Genomic DNA, 12,150 nt, shown 5'->3' on the forward strand with positions numbered 1-12,150 from the left:
GACACGCACTTCATTGTCAAAACTTCTTGAGCAAGCACTTGACTACCTAATTATAAAAAAAATAAAAAATAAAAAAATTACTTAAGTGTCATCCACAATTTTCTTGACCGGAAAATCCGACATAACATTAATTTATTATGTATCAGCCTGACATGGCTTGTCGGAGAAATCCAATTAGCCAAAAATAACTTTTTCAATGTGGATGCCTCTAGCTGAAAAAATATAGTCAATTCCACGGTGTATTGTAAAAATGATACATACAAAAAAAAAAAAATAGTGCATCACATGACGTATTGTTTCCAATTTGGGAGAATTACCAAAAAAGTCCTAAACCTATTGCAATTGTGCCTATTCAGTCATAAACTTTTTTTTGGGCCAATTTAGTCCTAAATCTTTTACAATTGTGTCAATTCAGTCCATCCGGCGATCGCTAACATGGCATTATAATTTTTTTTTAATTTTTTTAATTTTTTTCCCCATCATCTTCTTCACCTCCTGGCTAGCCGGCGTCGGCTGGAGGCAAGGGCTAGCGAGGGCGAGGCCCCGCCGGAGATCTTAGATCTAGCCGGAGGGGAGGAGTTCTAGGCAAGGGAGTTCCAAATTTGCAAAGAGGGGCCAGAGAGAGGAAGAGAGACCAGAGAACGAGGTCAGATCTGAGTAGGAAGGAGGCACCGTCAACGCTGCTCAAACCCCCCGACGCTGTCGTTGCACCAGATCTCGCCGCGTCGTTATCACTCGCTAGCATTTGGTTCAGCGTAGTCCTGACGCTGTCTCGGAGACAAATCCCTACCGTCTGTCGCCATCGCAACAGGCGATGCCATCTCGCCGACCAGCAACGCCACTGTGCCGTACCCTCGCTATGAACAGGTGACAAGTTGCTGCTCGACGCGTCATTGCCGTTGTTTTCCCCTGAAACCCTATCGGCCGCCACATCTCGATCACGATTGGCCGAGTGTACTGCACGCGCTGCGTGCCCCGTCGCCGTCGCTCGGTCACTTCAAACGAGAGAGAGAGAGAGAGAGAGAGAGAGAGAGAGAGAGAGAGAGAGAGAGAGAGAGAGAGAGAGAGAGAGAGAGAGAGAGGGATAGTCACCCATAGATTCTCCGGTTTAGGAGGTCGCCTCGCTGCTCACTCGGAACTATTCTCTCTCTCCGCCTCGTTCGTGCCTTGCGACCGTGCCTTCAGAGTGCAAGCGAGCTCGCGGCTTCCGATCGCCGCCGCATTGTGGACAGCGGGCAAGGTTGCCTCGCCGGCCATTGGCAAGGTCGACCCTTGCCTTGGCTGGGTGAGGCCCAGCAAGATCTGGCGAGGGCCGAGCTCGCCAAATCTGGCGGTGCCTTGCCCTCGCTTGTGGCTGGCGAGGCTGACCTTGCCAGATCTGGCGGGGCCTCGCCCTCGCCAGTGGCCGGCGGGGGTGAGCCTCGCCATTGGCCAGCGAGGTTGACCTCGTCGGCCCTTGCCTTTGGCCGGCGTCGGGCGGCCAAGAGGTGAAGAAGATGATGGGAAAAAAAGAAAAAAAGAATTAAAATTTTTTGTAAAAAATGCCACGTTAGCGATCGTCGAACGGTTGACGTCCACGTCAACGCCGGCCGGCCAATTTTGGCCAGATAGACTGAATTGACATAATTGTAAAAGGTTTATGACTAAATTGGCCAAAAATAAAATAAATTTAGGACTGAATTGGCACAATTGCAATATGTTTAGGACTTTTTGGGTAATTCTCCCTTTCTAATTTACCAATGGACCATACGTGATCAATCAAGCTGTCTATTGAGATTAATTGCGGCACTCAACTTTCGTACATCTGCAGATGAAGACCTAGCTTCAATTCTTGGGCTTCTTGCATTCGAGCCATGTCTCAGTCATTTATAAACTGAAGAAAATTCAAGATGAGATTGATGTGGGGGCGAACCAGCACCACATGAGGTTGCGTGTACTTCCGATCCTCTTAGTAATTTGACATTAAGATGAGACTAATGAAATATACTGGTCTATAGCCATTAAGATGATGCCGGTTAAACGGAGAGCTCACGCTATAAATATAAGGCCTGCATGCATATCTTCCTCACACTTCTCTCTTCGACAATCTCCACTGCTCCATGACAATGGAAATATCTATTACAGCTTTCTCGTTTGCTTTGCTTGCTGGTTTAGCTTCATCACTAGTCCCTGTGGTTCAAGCCCAACAGATTCCAGGTCTCTCTCTCTCTCTCTCTCATGCCTGCGCGCCTGCGTTGAGAAAAGTTTTTGAGTTCGCATGAGATGCTAAGAGAGAAGTTTTTCGGTTCCCATGAGTTTGCATGAGATGCTAAAAGATTTAGAGTTTGCATGCTTTGCTTGGACTATAAGGAGAGAAAACGGACGGGGAAATTTGAGTGAAAATCTCAGAACAAATTATGACTTTTTATAAGATGGGAGAGGAGGAGAAATCTAAATCATGGACATCCTCGACCCCAATTTCTTCTCCCCTTTCGCCTCATCACAGCATGATATTTTTCCTGTCTTGTGGTTTAAGCTTCGTACAATGTTATTGTCCCATCTATGACGTCAAGAAATGTTGGTCATTTTATCGTCTGCGTACCCCTCCAATAGTCATGACCCTCTATTGAAACCAAGTGCTCTCTTCTTTTTATTCAGACTCATTTGATCTACGCATCAAATCATCGATGCGTTAGAAATAATAACTATTGAACTATGCGAATGATCAAGGAACACCAAGTTTGTTCTAATGGTCCAATAAGATAAATTGTTTTTCCATTTTACTGAGTTCTTTTTTTCTCTGAACTTATAAGGTTTTATCAGTATTGATTGTGGAGCAACTGATGAATACACTGAGGTTGACACCACAATAATATACAAAACCGATGAAGGGTTCATAGACTCTGGAAAAAACAAGCAGATATCCTCAGTGTTCATAAGAGAAGGCCTTCGACCGTTTTTTATTAATTTAAGGATTTTTCCCAACGGAACGAGAAATTGTTACACTTTAAAACCAGACCAAGGCAAGAACAACACCTACTTGATCAGGGCAAGGTTTTGGTATGGAAACTATGATAAAAAGGATCAGGCTCCTTCATTCGACCTATACATTGATGTTAATTATTGGACCACGGTGGACTACTCGGATCGTAGTTATGAAGAAATCATGTACGTGTCCTCGGCAGATGATATACAAGTGTGTCTTGTCAATACTGGCAAGGGGGTGCCCTTCATTTCGGCATTGGAACTAAGACATATAGATGATGATGGCATCTATCGATTAAGATCTGGATTCTTGGAACTCCAATGGCGAGAGGACATCGGAGGTGCCCCGGACTCTTTCATCAGGTGATCAGCTAATTTTTTATATACAGATGCATGGTGATCATAGTCAAGAGAGACTCCGTTTTCTTTTTAATCGAATTTAGCCATTTTGCAAACTATTGAAGGCACATGTACCTAATTTAACAGAAAAAAATGAAGCCAACCGAATTGGTAACGAGTCAAATGTGTGAAAGACCAAAAGGGGGCCACTACACAAGGCAAAATTGAGCGAAGACGCAAGGAAAAAAAAGGCCAAGAAAAATCAACAGATTTCGAAACAAACGACACTTTAAATATCATTAAAGAAAATGATATTAGACGTCAAAGATTACAACAAAAATCATTAGATGATTGAAAATGTTAAAAGAGAAACAGAAAAGCCATTAGGTCCGAGGAAAAAAAAAAGTTATTTGAAAAAGTTGAAATTATAATCCAAATCAAGAGTAGAATTTCAGATATGTATAAAAAACACTCAAGTTACTCCAACATAACAAGCAGACTGATTGATTTATTTAGGAAAAAAATTTAACGCCATTGCAAAAAAAATTGAATATAATCATAATTAATTTTGGCCTTAAATATGCAACTAAATATTCAATAAACTAATACGTATTATATACTATCATAAAGGTTTGAAATGAAAACATTGCAAATTATTTACTAAAGACATTAATGTTATAGTAAGTTATTGATGTCAAATAAATATAAGGTCATGTGGTGATTTTGAGTTGCATACAGTTTTTCAATAAAACTCACCATCAGATGATGTGATTGAGGAACAATCATTTAGGCGAAATTGATAATTATCTCTCAGTTCAAAACTTTAGTGATATAACAAACTGAAGATTTTGTAATATGAGGAAATTCACTTATTGTTGGTAGATTGTCATGTCAACAAATGTAATCATATTCCTTACCTCCTTTCTATCATACGTGTATGATTTTAATCTATATCATTATTATATTAAATAAAGAGGAGCTCCTATTTTAAGGAACACAATATATTTTTTTCTTCTTCAAGAATATTTAAGTAGACAAATCTTTTGATTGAGCCTAAGTTCAGGGGTTTATACGTTAATTTAATATGTATTATAGTCCATGAACTTTATTTCAATGTGCAATGTAATCCATAAATTTATAATTTGTTCAATATGATCCGTGGATAAATTATATAAAAATATCCAACGTGAGTGTTCCATTAATTCAAATTCATAGACAAATCTCACAATTAATTCTCGCATGCACAAATGCGTTCCCTATTATCACCATTAAGGTTGACACATAGGATTGTTATTTGTAAGGGATTGATCTGGTTGAAAGGAGTATTTTCTTATACTCTCTATTCATTTTGCTACTTACTTATTGCTTGTCCCTCTCCTTCCTCCCTTCGTTATTTCTTTATTTTAATTGCACCTCATTTGTATCGAAGAAGTTCCGCACCTTGATAATGACATAATACTATATATTAGTATACAAGTACATTTACTAAATAAAAATACATAAATCGGATGCACTTGAGACATAGTAAGAACAAACGAAACATAATAAGCCAAAACATCATGTTGATTGTGACATTTTGAATTTTTTATGGTTGATAAAAGTATTTAACATGATTTTCTGTGATCGTTACAATCATATCAATTGTAAAAAGGGATTGATATGCTTTGAATTTCATATTTTATGATATCCAAATTTCAAATTTATTGAATTGAGATTTTCCTAATTTTGATATCTTCATTGATAATTTTAGTAGATTTAAAATATTTTCAAACTTACTAATGTTCAGAATGAATATCGGTTTCCCTAAATCTCTATATCTCTTCAATTGGCATGCCACTTTTCTTTTCTCTACCAAAATTTTTAAACCTATGCTTTGGTTTGAGATATTTGATTTGGTTGGCTTTTAAATCATGCATGGCATCATCAATTTCAACTATAGTTCATTAATGTTTTGGGTGACTCATCCCTATATTTCATCAATGTATTGATGATATATGCACACACTTGGCCAAAGAAGAGGAGCTCTTCACCTCCATTTAATTAACTTCTTGTGGCAAATTTTCATCGGGCCATTTGTGCCTTGGCTATTCTCATGGGGGCCACTTGAAGCTCATTCATTGGAGCACTTGTTCCATAATCATTATACTAAAGACACATCATATAAGTAGACTTGCCACCCAAACTTTAGTTAAGTCAGGTGGGGTTTTCTATTGAAAAACTTAGCCTTGCATTTAGGTAAGACAATCATTGTATAGCCATGGATGAAGACTATAAATAAGGGGGCCTTACCCCTTCAGTTTGGCATGCACTGTCACTTCTTCTTACTCCTTATATTCTTTGACAAAAGCTCTCATTTCTTGTCTACACTTACTCTCAATCATTGTATAGCCATGGATGAAGACTATAAATAAGGATGGTTCCCTTGTGCATAACAGTGGAGGGGATGAGATGATGCATGAGACCATCAAACCCTAAGCTGGATGGTGGCTTGTTTATGAAATAATACGGAAGTAGTAGTACTAGTGAGCCCTTAACTCACTAGTCCTAGGTGTATATGTTTTGATGATAAGTACCGATGGTTGTATGAAGTAAAAAGCAATATGTACTAAATTCATGCAACTTTCTTGTATGATATATGGTGACGTATTTTGTAATGCTTTCACATGCATAATTATAATTATAAGCATAAAATATAATTGGAAAGGAATTATAAAGGACACGTGTAGCGCGTGATGTACCTAAGGCGTCACATTGACTATATCATTATATTTGTTGCTCAAAATTATTAATCCTATGTTAATGGTAGAATACAACAACCGTGCAAAGCACGGATTGTATCGAGTATGTTATACAACTCAATGTCTACTCATGAAGATGGGACTTTACATATATATATACAAAAAATAAAAGTGCTCTCGGGATATTCATTAAGGGCTATTAGTTATATTTTGAATATATGACCATTTTTATTTAGAGTATTTCAATTTCTTCCAATATTCACAACATATATTAGTATGTGTTTTTTATACTGTTAGTGATCTTAACTAGTGTCATTATGACACTTGTTAATAATATGTAACTCTTCGACCAGTGAGATATTCTGATTTTCTCAACCAACCAAAGCATCGGCTTTTCGCTAGTAATGTGTTAAATATGGTAAATTCAATAATTCTGTCGCTTATCCATATGAATTGGCATTTGCTAGTCTCTCAGTCAATTGTTTTATTGTTTGCTCTTAAACCTTTTGTAAAATTGCCTCACTCAGGTACCCTGACGATGTTTACGATCGGATTTGGGCGACGAAAAACTATCCTAATTGGATCTCTCTAGACAACACATCTATCATTAATTCATCTGACAATACTGATGCATATAAAGTTCCCAGCAAAGTTCTTCAGACCGCTCAACGTTCAATCAATGCCAGTACTCCCTTGTATTTACAATGGAAACCTTCAAGCTCTGTAGAGACATGGACTGTGTATTTTTATTTCGTTGATATTAAGAGACTGACAAACGGCCTCCAGAGGGAGTTCACAATTTCCATGAATGATAATCAATTCAGGGAGACAGTGAGCCTTGAATACTTAAAGCCAGTGGTTGTAGTCTCCGCTCCTATTAGTGGGTTGCCCATCACCTTCTCGATTGAATCGATAAATAAGTCTGGATATCCACCGATCCTCAATGCCGTGGAGTTCTATGCCATTCGTGATCCTCCAAATGTACCCACAGCACAAGATGATGGTACCCTTTTATTCTTTTACATATTGCTATTGTCTACATACACGTACAATTGTACTACAACCGACATCGACAATAATTGTACAGATATTCCAATGTCAGTAAGTAAGATTTAGGCAATCCTATACTAAATATACTAGTCTCCACTGTGGGTCCTATTTTATTCGTGAACTCTGATCAGTAGTTGCTTTGTTGGGATCAACAGATGTGGCTAAGTATTACTCTGCTATCTGCTTAATTCCCCGCTTTGGCTACTTTTTGCTTGGTGATTGCTGAAAAGTCTCTTCAAATTGAAGCCCTAAGATGTTACAAGTCTTTTGAAAAACTGAAAGTCTATATGATTTATATGTGATTGATTGCAACCACTTTTTGCATCTCTATACTTCTCTCTAAATAATATTTTTCTCTGTTGTGATTCAAATCACAGTGAAATCTATTAATGACATCAAAACAACGTATCACATTCGGAGAGAAAGCTGGCAAGGTGACCCATGTGTACCAAGCAAATACACGTGGAATGGTCTAGATTGTAGCTATGGAAATCCTCCAAGGATTATATCATTGTGAGTTCTCTACCATTGTTTCTCGATTACTGATTTTCTTAGTGAATCTTAAAAGAAATCTTATTTGTCATGAAAATTGGAAATTTTATGTATCAGCGAGGAATAATATTTATGATCAATGCATGTAATAGCGAGGAATAATATTTAAGATAATTACAACCTCCTGAAGTAACTTCTCACATGGGATGGTGATATTTTTGCGGTGGGTGTGAAATTAGGAATAGTCTATGAGCTCTCGCCAACATCATGTGAGATTCCCCAATAGCCTACTTTTCCAATTTTTGACACTAGTGTGTTCCAAATTTCTGTGTATGAGCAAGTATCGGGTCCTTCGAGAATAATTTTTAGGTACTCTAGGTCCAAAAATAAACATAAATTATAGAACAAGGAGATAGTGAGACCCATGCAAGAAAATTGACGATTATGGTCTTCTAGTGCCTAAAACATTCACACCAGGAGGACCTAAAATATCTTCATTTTGAAGAATTAATTGCACAAGCTTTTCTATACTGTGCCAAATAATGCTGCCTTTATGAAGATGGCAATGACATGATCCTCTATTTTGATCTCCAATGGTCAGGAAATTGAGCTCGAGCAATTTGACAGGCGACATAGTCTCATCACTGTCACATCTGTCAACAATGGAATACTTGTAAGTATCACCATGGTTGAATTAGTTGTGTCCGCACGTCACTCATGATTAAGCATCCCCTGGGAGTCAACTCATGATTTAATAATTAAGGTTGTGTTTTAGAAGACAGAGGCTGTTGAAATATTGCCCTAATGTGTGGAAACATATTGCATTTGGCTATGGAGTTGGTTAACCTGATATGAGGTGCTCTAAACTTGCTCTTTCCCAGAGATTTGTCTGACAATCAGCTTACAGGAGTGATACCAGAAACTCTGGCAGGATTACCAAATCTTAGATTTCTGTAAGTTAATTTGTCTAAGTGAAGCATCAAGAGATTTAAGGTGGACGTATCTCTAATCACGGCTATATTTGCAGAAATTTAAGCAGAAATAACCTGATTGGATCGGTTCCTGAAGCTCTTAAGAAAAGGGTCGTGGACAGAACTTTAAACATGAGGTTCTCTGATTCTCTCTCTCTCTCTCTCCGTCTCTGAGTCATATGCGACTTTTATAAGGTGGCAAGACTATCAATATGTTTTCTTTATTGTGATTAAAAGCAAATAAGAAGGCCAACTTGCCATCAACATATGGGAAATCAATCTAGGCATTTGTTGATAGGAATTTGAGTTCAGCTCCTTCATTCTTGTGGCAGCTTGGCAGGAAACAAGAATCTTTGCCTAGCTGATCCTTGTCCGCAGAAGAAGAAACAAAATTCCATCCTCATTCCAATTGTTACATCAGTTTCAAGCTTCTTTTTAGTTCTCTTTGGTGCTTTAGCTATCGTTTGGTTAATTAAACAGAGACGAAAAGCAGGTAAGCATTCTTACTTGTGCTGTTCACGCAATCTAAACTGCATTTGACGGCAATCTTGACTTTGGTTTTCCATTGGTACATTTCTAACTGCAACGGTGTCTTTTCTAGGATAATTTAGTTGAGAAAACATAACTTAGCAACTTGCTGTCTCTTCTCCCCCTCCCCAACCCCCACCTGGACTATCATTTTACTATCTCATCAACCTCAGGAATAAAGGAACGTTAGCATTAATCCAAATTTCCAATGCTGATAATTTGAGTTACATAGTGGTCACAAGAAAATGGAGAAAAAAGAGAGAAAGGGGTATTTACAGCATGATCGCATCAACATCACAAAGCGTATGTGCATTATTCGGCTTAACTTAACCGTGCTATGCACGAGGACTTAGAACGGCTTGATAGTACAACTTTGTCCTTAATATTTTGAGGCTCCCAAAAAGAAAGTTTGATTGTGCGTTCGCCAACTAATCTTTGTGTATTGAGCATTCCAACTAATCTTTGTGTATTGAGAAAAGAACAATTATCTATTTGATAGCATGTTGAAGGTAGGCGACAGAGAACCCCTGCCCAGATCTTTCAATTATTGTCCTCTTCTCCATTAATATAGCTCTTTAAATGGGATTGGTAAAACCCTTCCTATGTCTTTTAATTGTTGTGGATGCAATGACCATGGGAAGTTATTTTCCATGAAAGTCTACTACCTGAAAGGATAGTCACTAAACTCATGAGAACTTTTTTGATACAGAATCTAGTGAAATAACGTTGAGATTAAAGAATCGACCTTTCAAGTATACAGAGGTTTCAAGAATCACTGGAAATTTTGGACGAGTGATTGGTGAAGGTGGATTCGGAAAGGTTTATCTTGGTACACTAGATAATGGCACCACAGTTGCTGTGAAGACTCTCTCTAAATCATCAAAGCAAGGGTACAAGGAATTTCAAGCTGAGGTTAGATAGGATGATGCAATCACTCTTCCTTTTAAAATCGACTTACGCCGACACTTATGCAGACGTTCATTTAGAAAATTCCTCTTAGATTATTGTCAACATGCATTATTATAATGCACACTTGTGACACTGCAGGTGCAACTCTTAATGCTTATTCATCACGGAAACTTGGTTTCTTTGTTTGGATATTGTGGTGATTCCAGGCACATTGCTTTAATATATGAATACATGGCCAACGGAAATTTAAGGCAACATTTATCAGGTGTGTATATATGTTTTTTTCTATTGTTTTCTTCTTTAAAATAGTCATGTAAAACTCTATTTCTTGCTCATAAATAAAGTTAGGATGCATCCAACAGAGGACCATCCAAAGGTCTTGACGTGGAGTAAGAGAATACAAATAGCTATGGATGCAGCAAAAGGTACATGAATGGGATAACCACAGTTTTAGGTTTTTTCTTGACATTGCTTTGGCATTCTTGACATGGTTTCTGCGAGGAGTTATAGGTTTGGATTATTTGCATAATGGTTGCAAGCCACCCATCATCCATAGAGACTTGAAGACTACGAACATTTTGTTGAACGAAGACTTCCAAGCCAAAATAGCTGATTTTGGCCTATCAAAAACTTTTGTGACTCAAAATGACTCTTATGTGTCATCTTGTCCCGCGGGCACTCCTGGCTACATTGACCCCGAGTAATAGCTAAAACTTGATATTATCAATGTGATTCTACATATAAAAATTGACATTGCCTAGGATTTCATTTTTGATTTAAAGATCCATTATTTGCTTTTCTTTTCCACCCAGGTTTCATTTTTCTGGAATCTTTAATAGGAAGAGTGATGTTTATAGTTTTGGAATCATACTCTTTGAATTGATCACGGGCCAATCTGCAATAATGAGAAGCCAGGATGGCAATGCCAGAATGCACATACTTCAATGGTTGATTCCTATTGTTGAAAGTGGGGATATAGAGAAGATTATGGATCCAATGTTACAAGGAGAATTCGACGTCAACTCGGCTTGGAGAGTAACGGAGATCGCTATGTCCTGTACGCGATCAACAGCAAGTCAAAGGCCGGACATAAATGATGTACTAGCAGAGTTGAAAGTGTCTTTGGTGAGCAAATCAAGCGGTTCCTTTGAAATTACCTCCCCAGAGCTCCATTCTGACAATGCCCCTATGGCAAGGTAGTAGAACTTTTCCAATCCATAAAGGCTTTGTCAACAAATTTGTACCATCATATATTTTTTTAATTGCATCATCCATTTCCCTTTTCTTATTATAAATAAATCTGCAAAACTCACTTTTGAACAATGATATCCTTTCGTCCTTTGTTACTTCTTTCTCCATTCACAATGTCAGTTCATGGCATTTCTAATATTGGGGAATTAGAAATTCCTTATTGAGCATGGGCGGAGGTGAGTTGTGATTCTAACTTTGAGGTTATCCATGGATCAGGTAATTGGCATTAACAGGCCCTTGTAGCACGTTCTTGGGGTTCAACTGAGATTTAAGTTGGAATCAACACAATTGATTAAGAGGCAACAATTTGGCAATGTTGAAGGGGTAGAATGAGAAAATTGATAATTAGGATTCTGGTGGTCTTAACGTACTACTTCTCACAAGCATCCTAGGATATACACGCAAGCATCATTAACAAATTATGGACACAAAACTTGAGCTTGACTTATGATAATGCACACATTTGCAACATGTTTATATCCAAATAAAAGGCAATCCTAATCTCTCGAATTCTTAGAATGTGGAATAAGCTTTTTGTCTCGAGGTTCTAATGCAACAACCAGTATTATTAACCAGTATCATTGATTAGATGAGAGCCCTGCTACCGGAGAAGATGTGCATTGTTAAATTATGACTCGAGTTTGAGCGTTTGCAAAAACGCAATTCCCTGGACTCTTGAAGTTGCACAAAAGAGAAAATAAAATAGAATATATGTGCAGCAAAGTTTTCTTTCCGTTGCAAAGGAGGAGCCGAATTTTATTGAGCCATGGTGGGGCCCAAATGGGCACACATTAAAAAAAAAAAAGGAAGTTTCCAAAGAAGCAGCGTCCCACTCGGTTTCGTAGAATCAAAAGGGAAAGGTGGGGCCCAAGGTCAAACTTTGACCTTGGGCACACCCCGTATAAAAC

At 38.1% G+C, this 12,150-nt stretch overlaps 1 protein-coding gene across 2 annotated transcripts; it reads left to right on the top strand.

The window, feature by feature from the left end:
* The first annotated feature begins 2,074 nt into the window (after window positions 1-2,074).
* Window positions 2,075-11,317, top strand: LOC104424136 (putative leucine-rich repeat receptor-like serine/threonine-protein kinase At2g19230). Of its 2 annotated transcripts, none has more exons than XM_039303656.1 (13): window positions 2,075-2,196; window positions 2,793-3,327; window positions 6,569-7,044; window positions 7,469-7,604; window positions 8,185-8,256; window positions 8,465-8,536; window positions 8,611-8,691; window positions 8,887-9,047; window positions 9,792-9,994; window positions 10,130-10,256; window positions 10,336-10,416; window positions 10,502-10,691; window positions 10,804-11,317. In XM_039303656.1, the coding sequence occupies exons 1-13, from the start codon at window positions 2,100-2,102 to the stop codon at window positions 11,189-11,191; spliced, it is 2,619 nt and encodes an 872-aa protein (XP_039159590.1). In that variant the 5' UTR covers window positions 2,075-2,099; the 3' UTR covers window positions 11,192-11,317. The 2 variants fall into 2 exon arrangements, with proteins under 2 accessions (XP_039159590.1, XP_039159591.1); XM_039303657.1 differs by having other exon boundaries at window positions 10,354-10,416.
* The last annotated feature ends 833 nt before the right edge of the window (window positions 11,318-12,150 follow it).

Source organism: Eucalyptus grandis, chromosome 10 (genome assembly GCF_016545825.1).
Source record: "Eucalyptus grandis isolate ANBG69807.140 chromosome 10, ASM1654582v1, whole genome shotgun sequence".
NCBI lineage: Eukaryota > Viridiplantae > Streptophyta > Magnoliopsida > Myrtales > Myrtaceae > Eucalyptus > Eucalyptus grandis.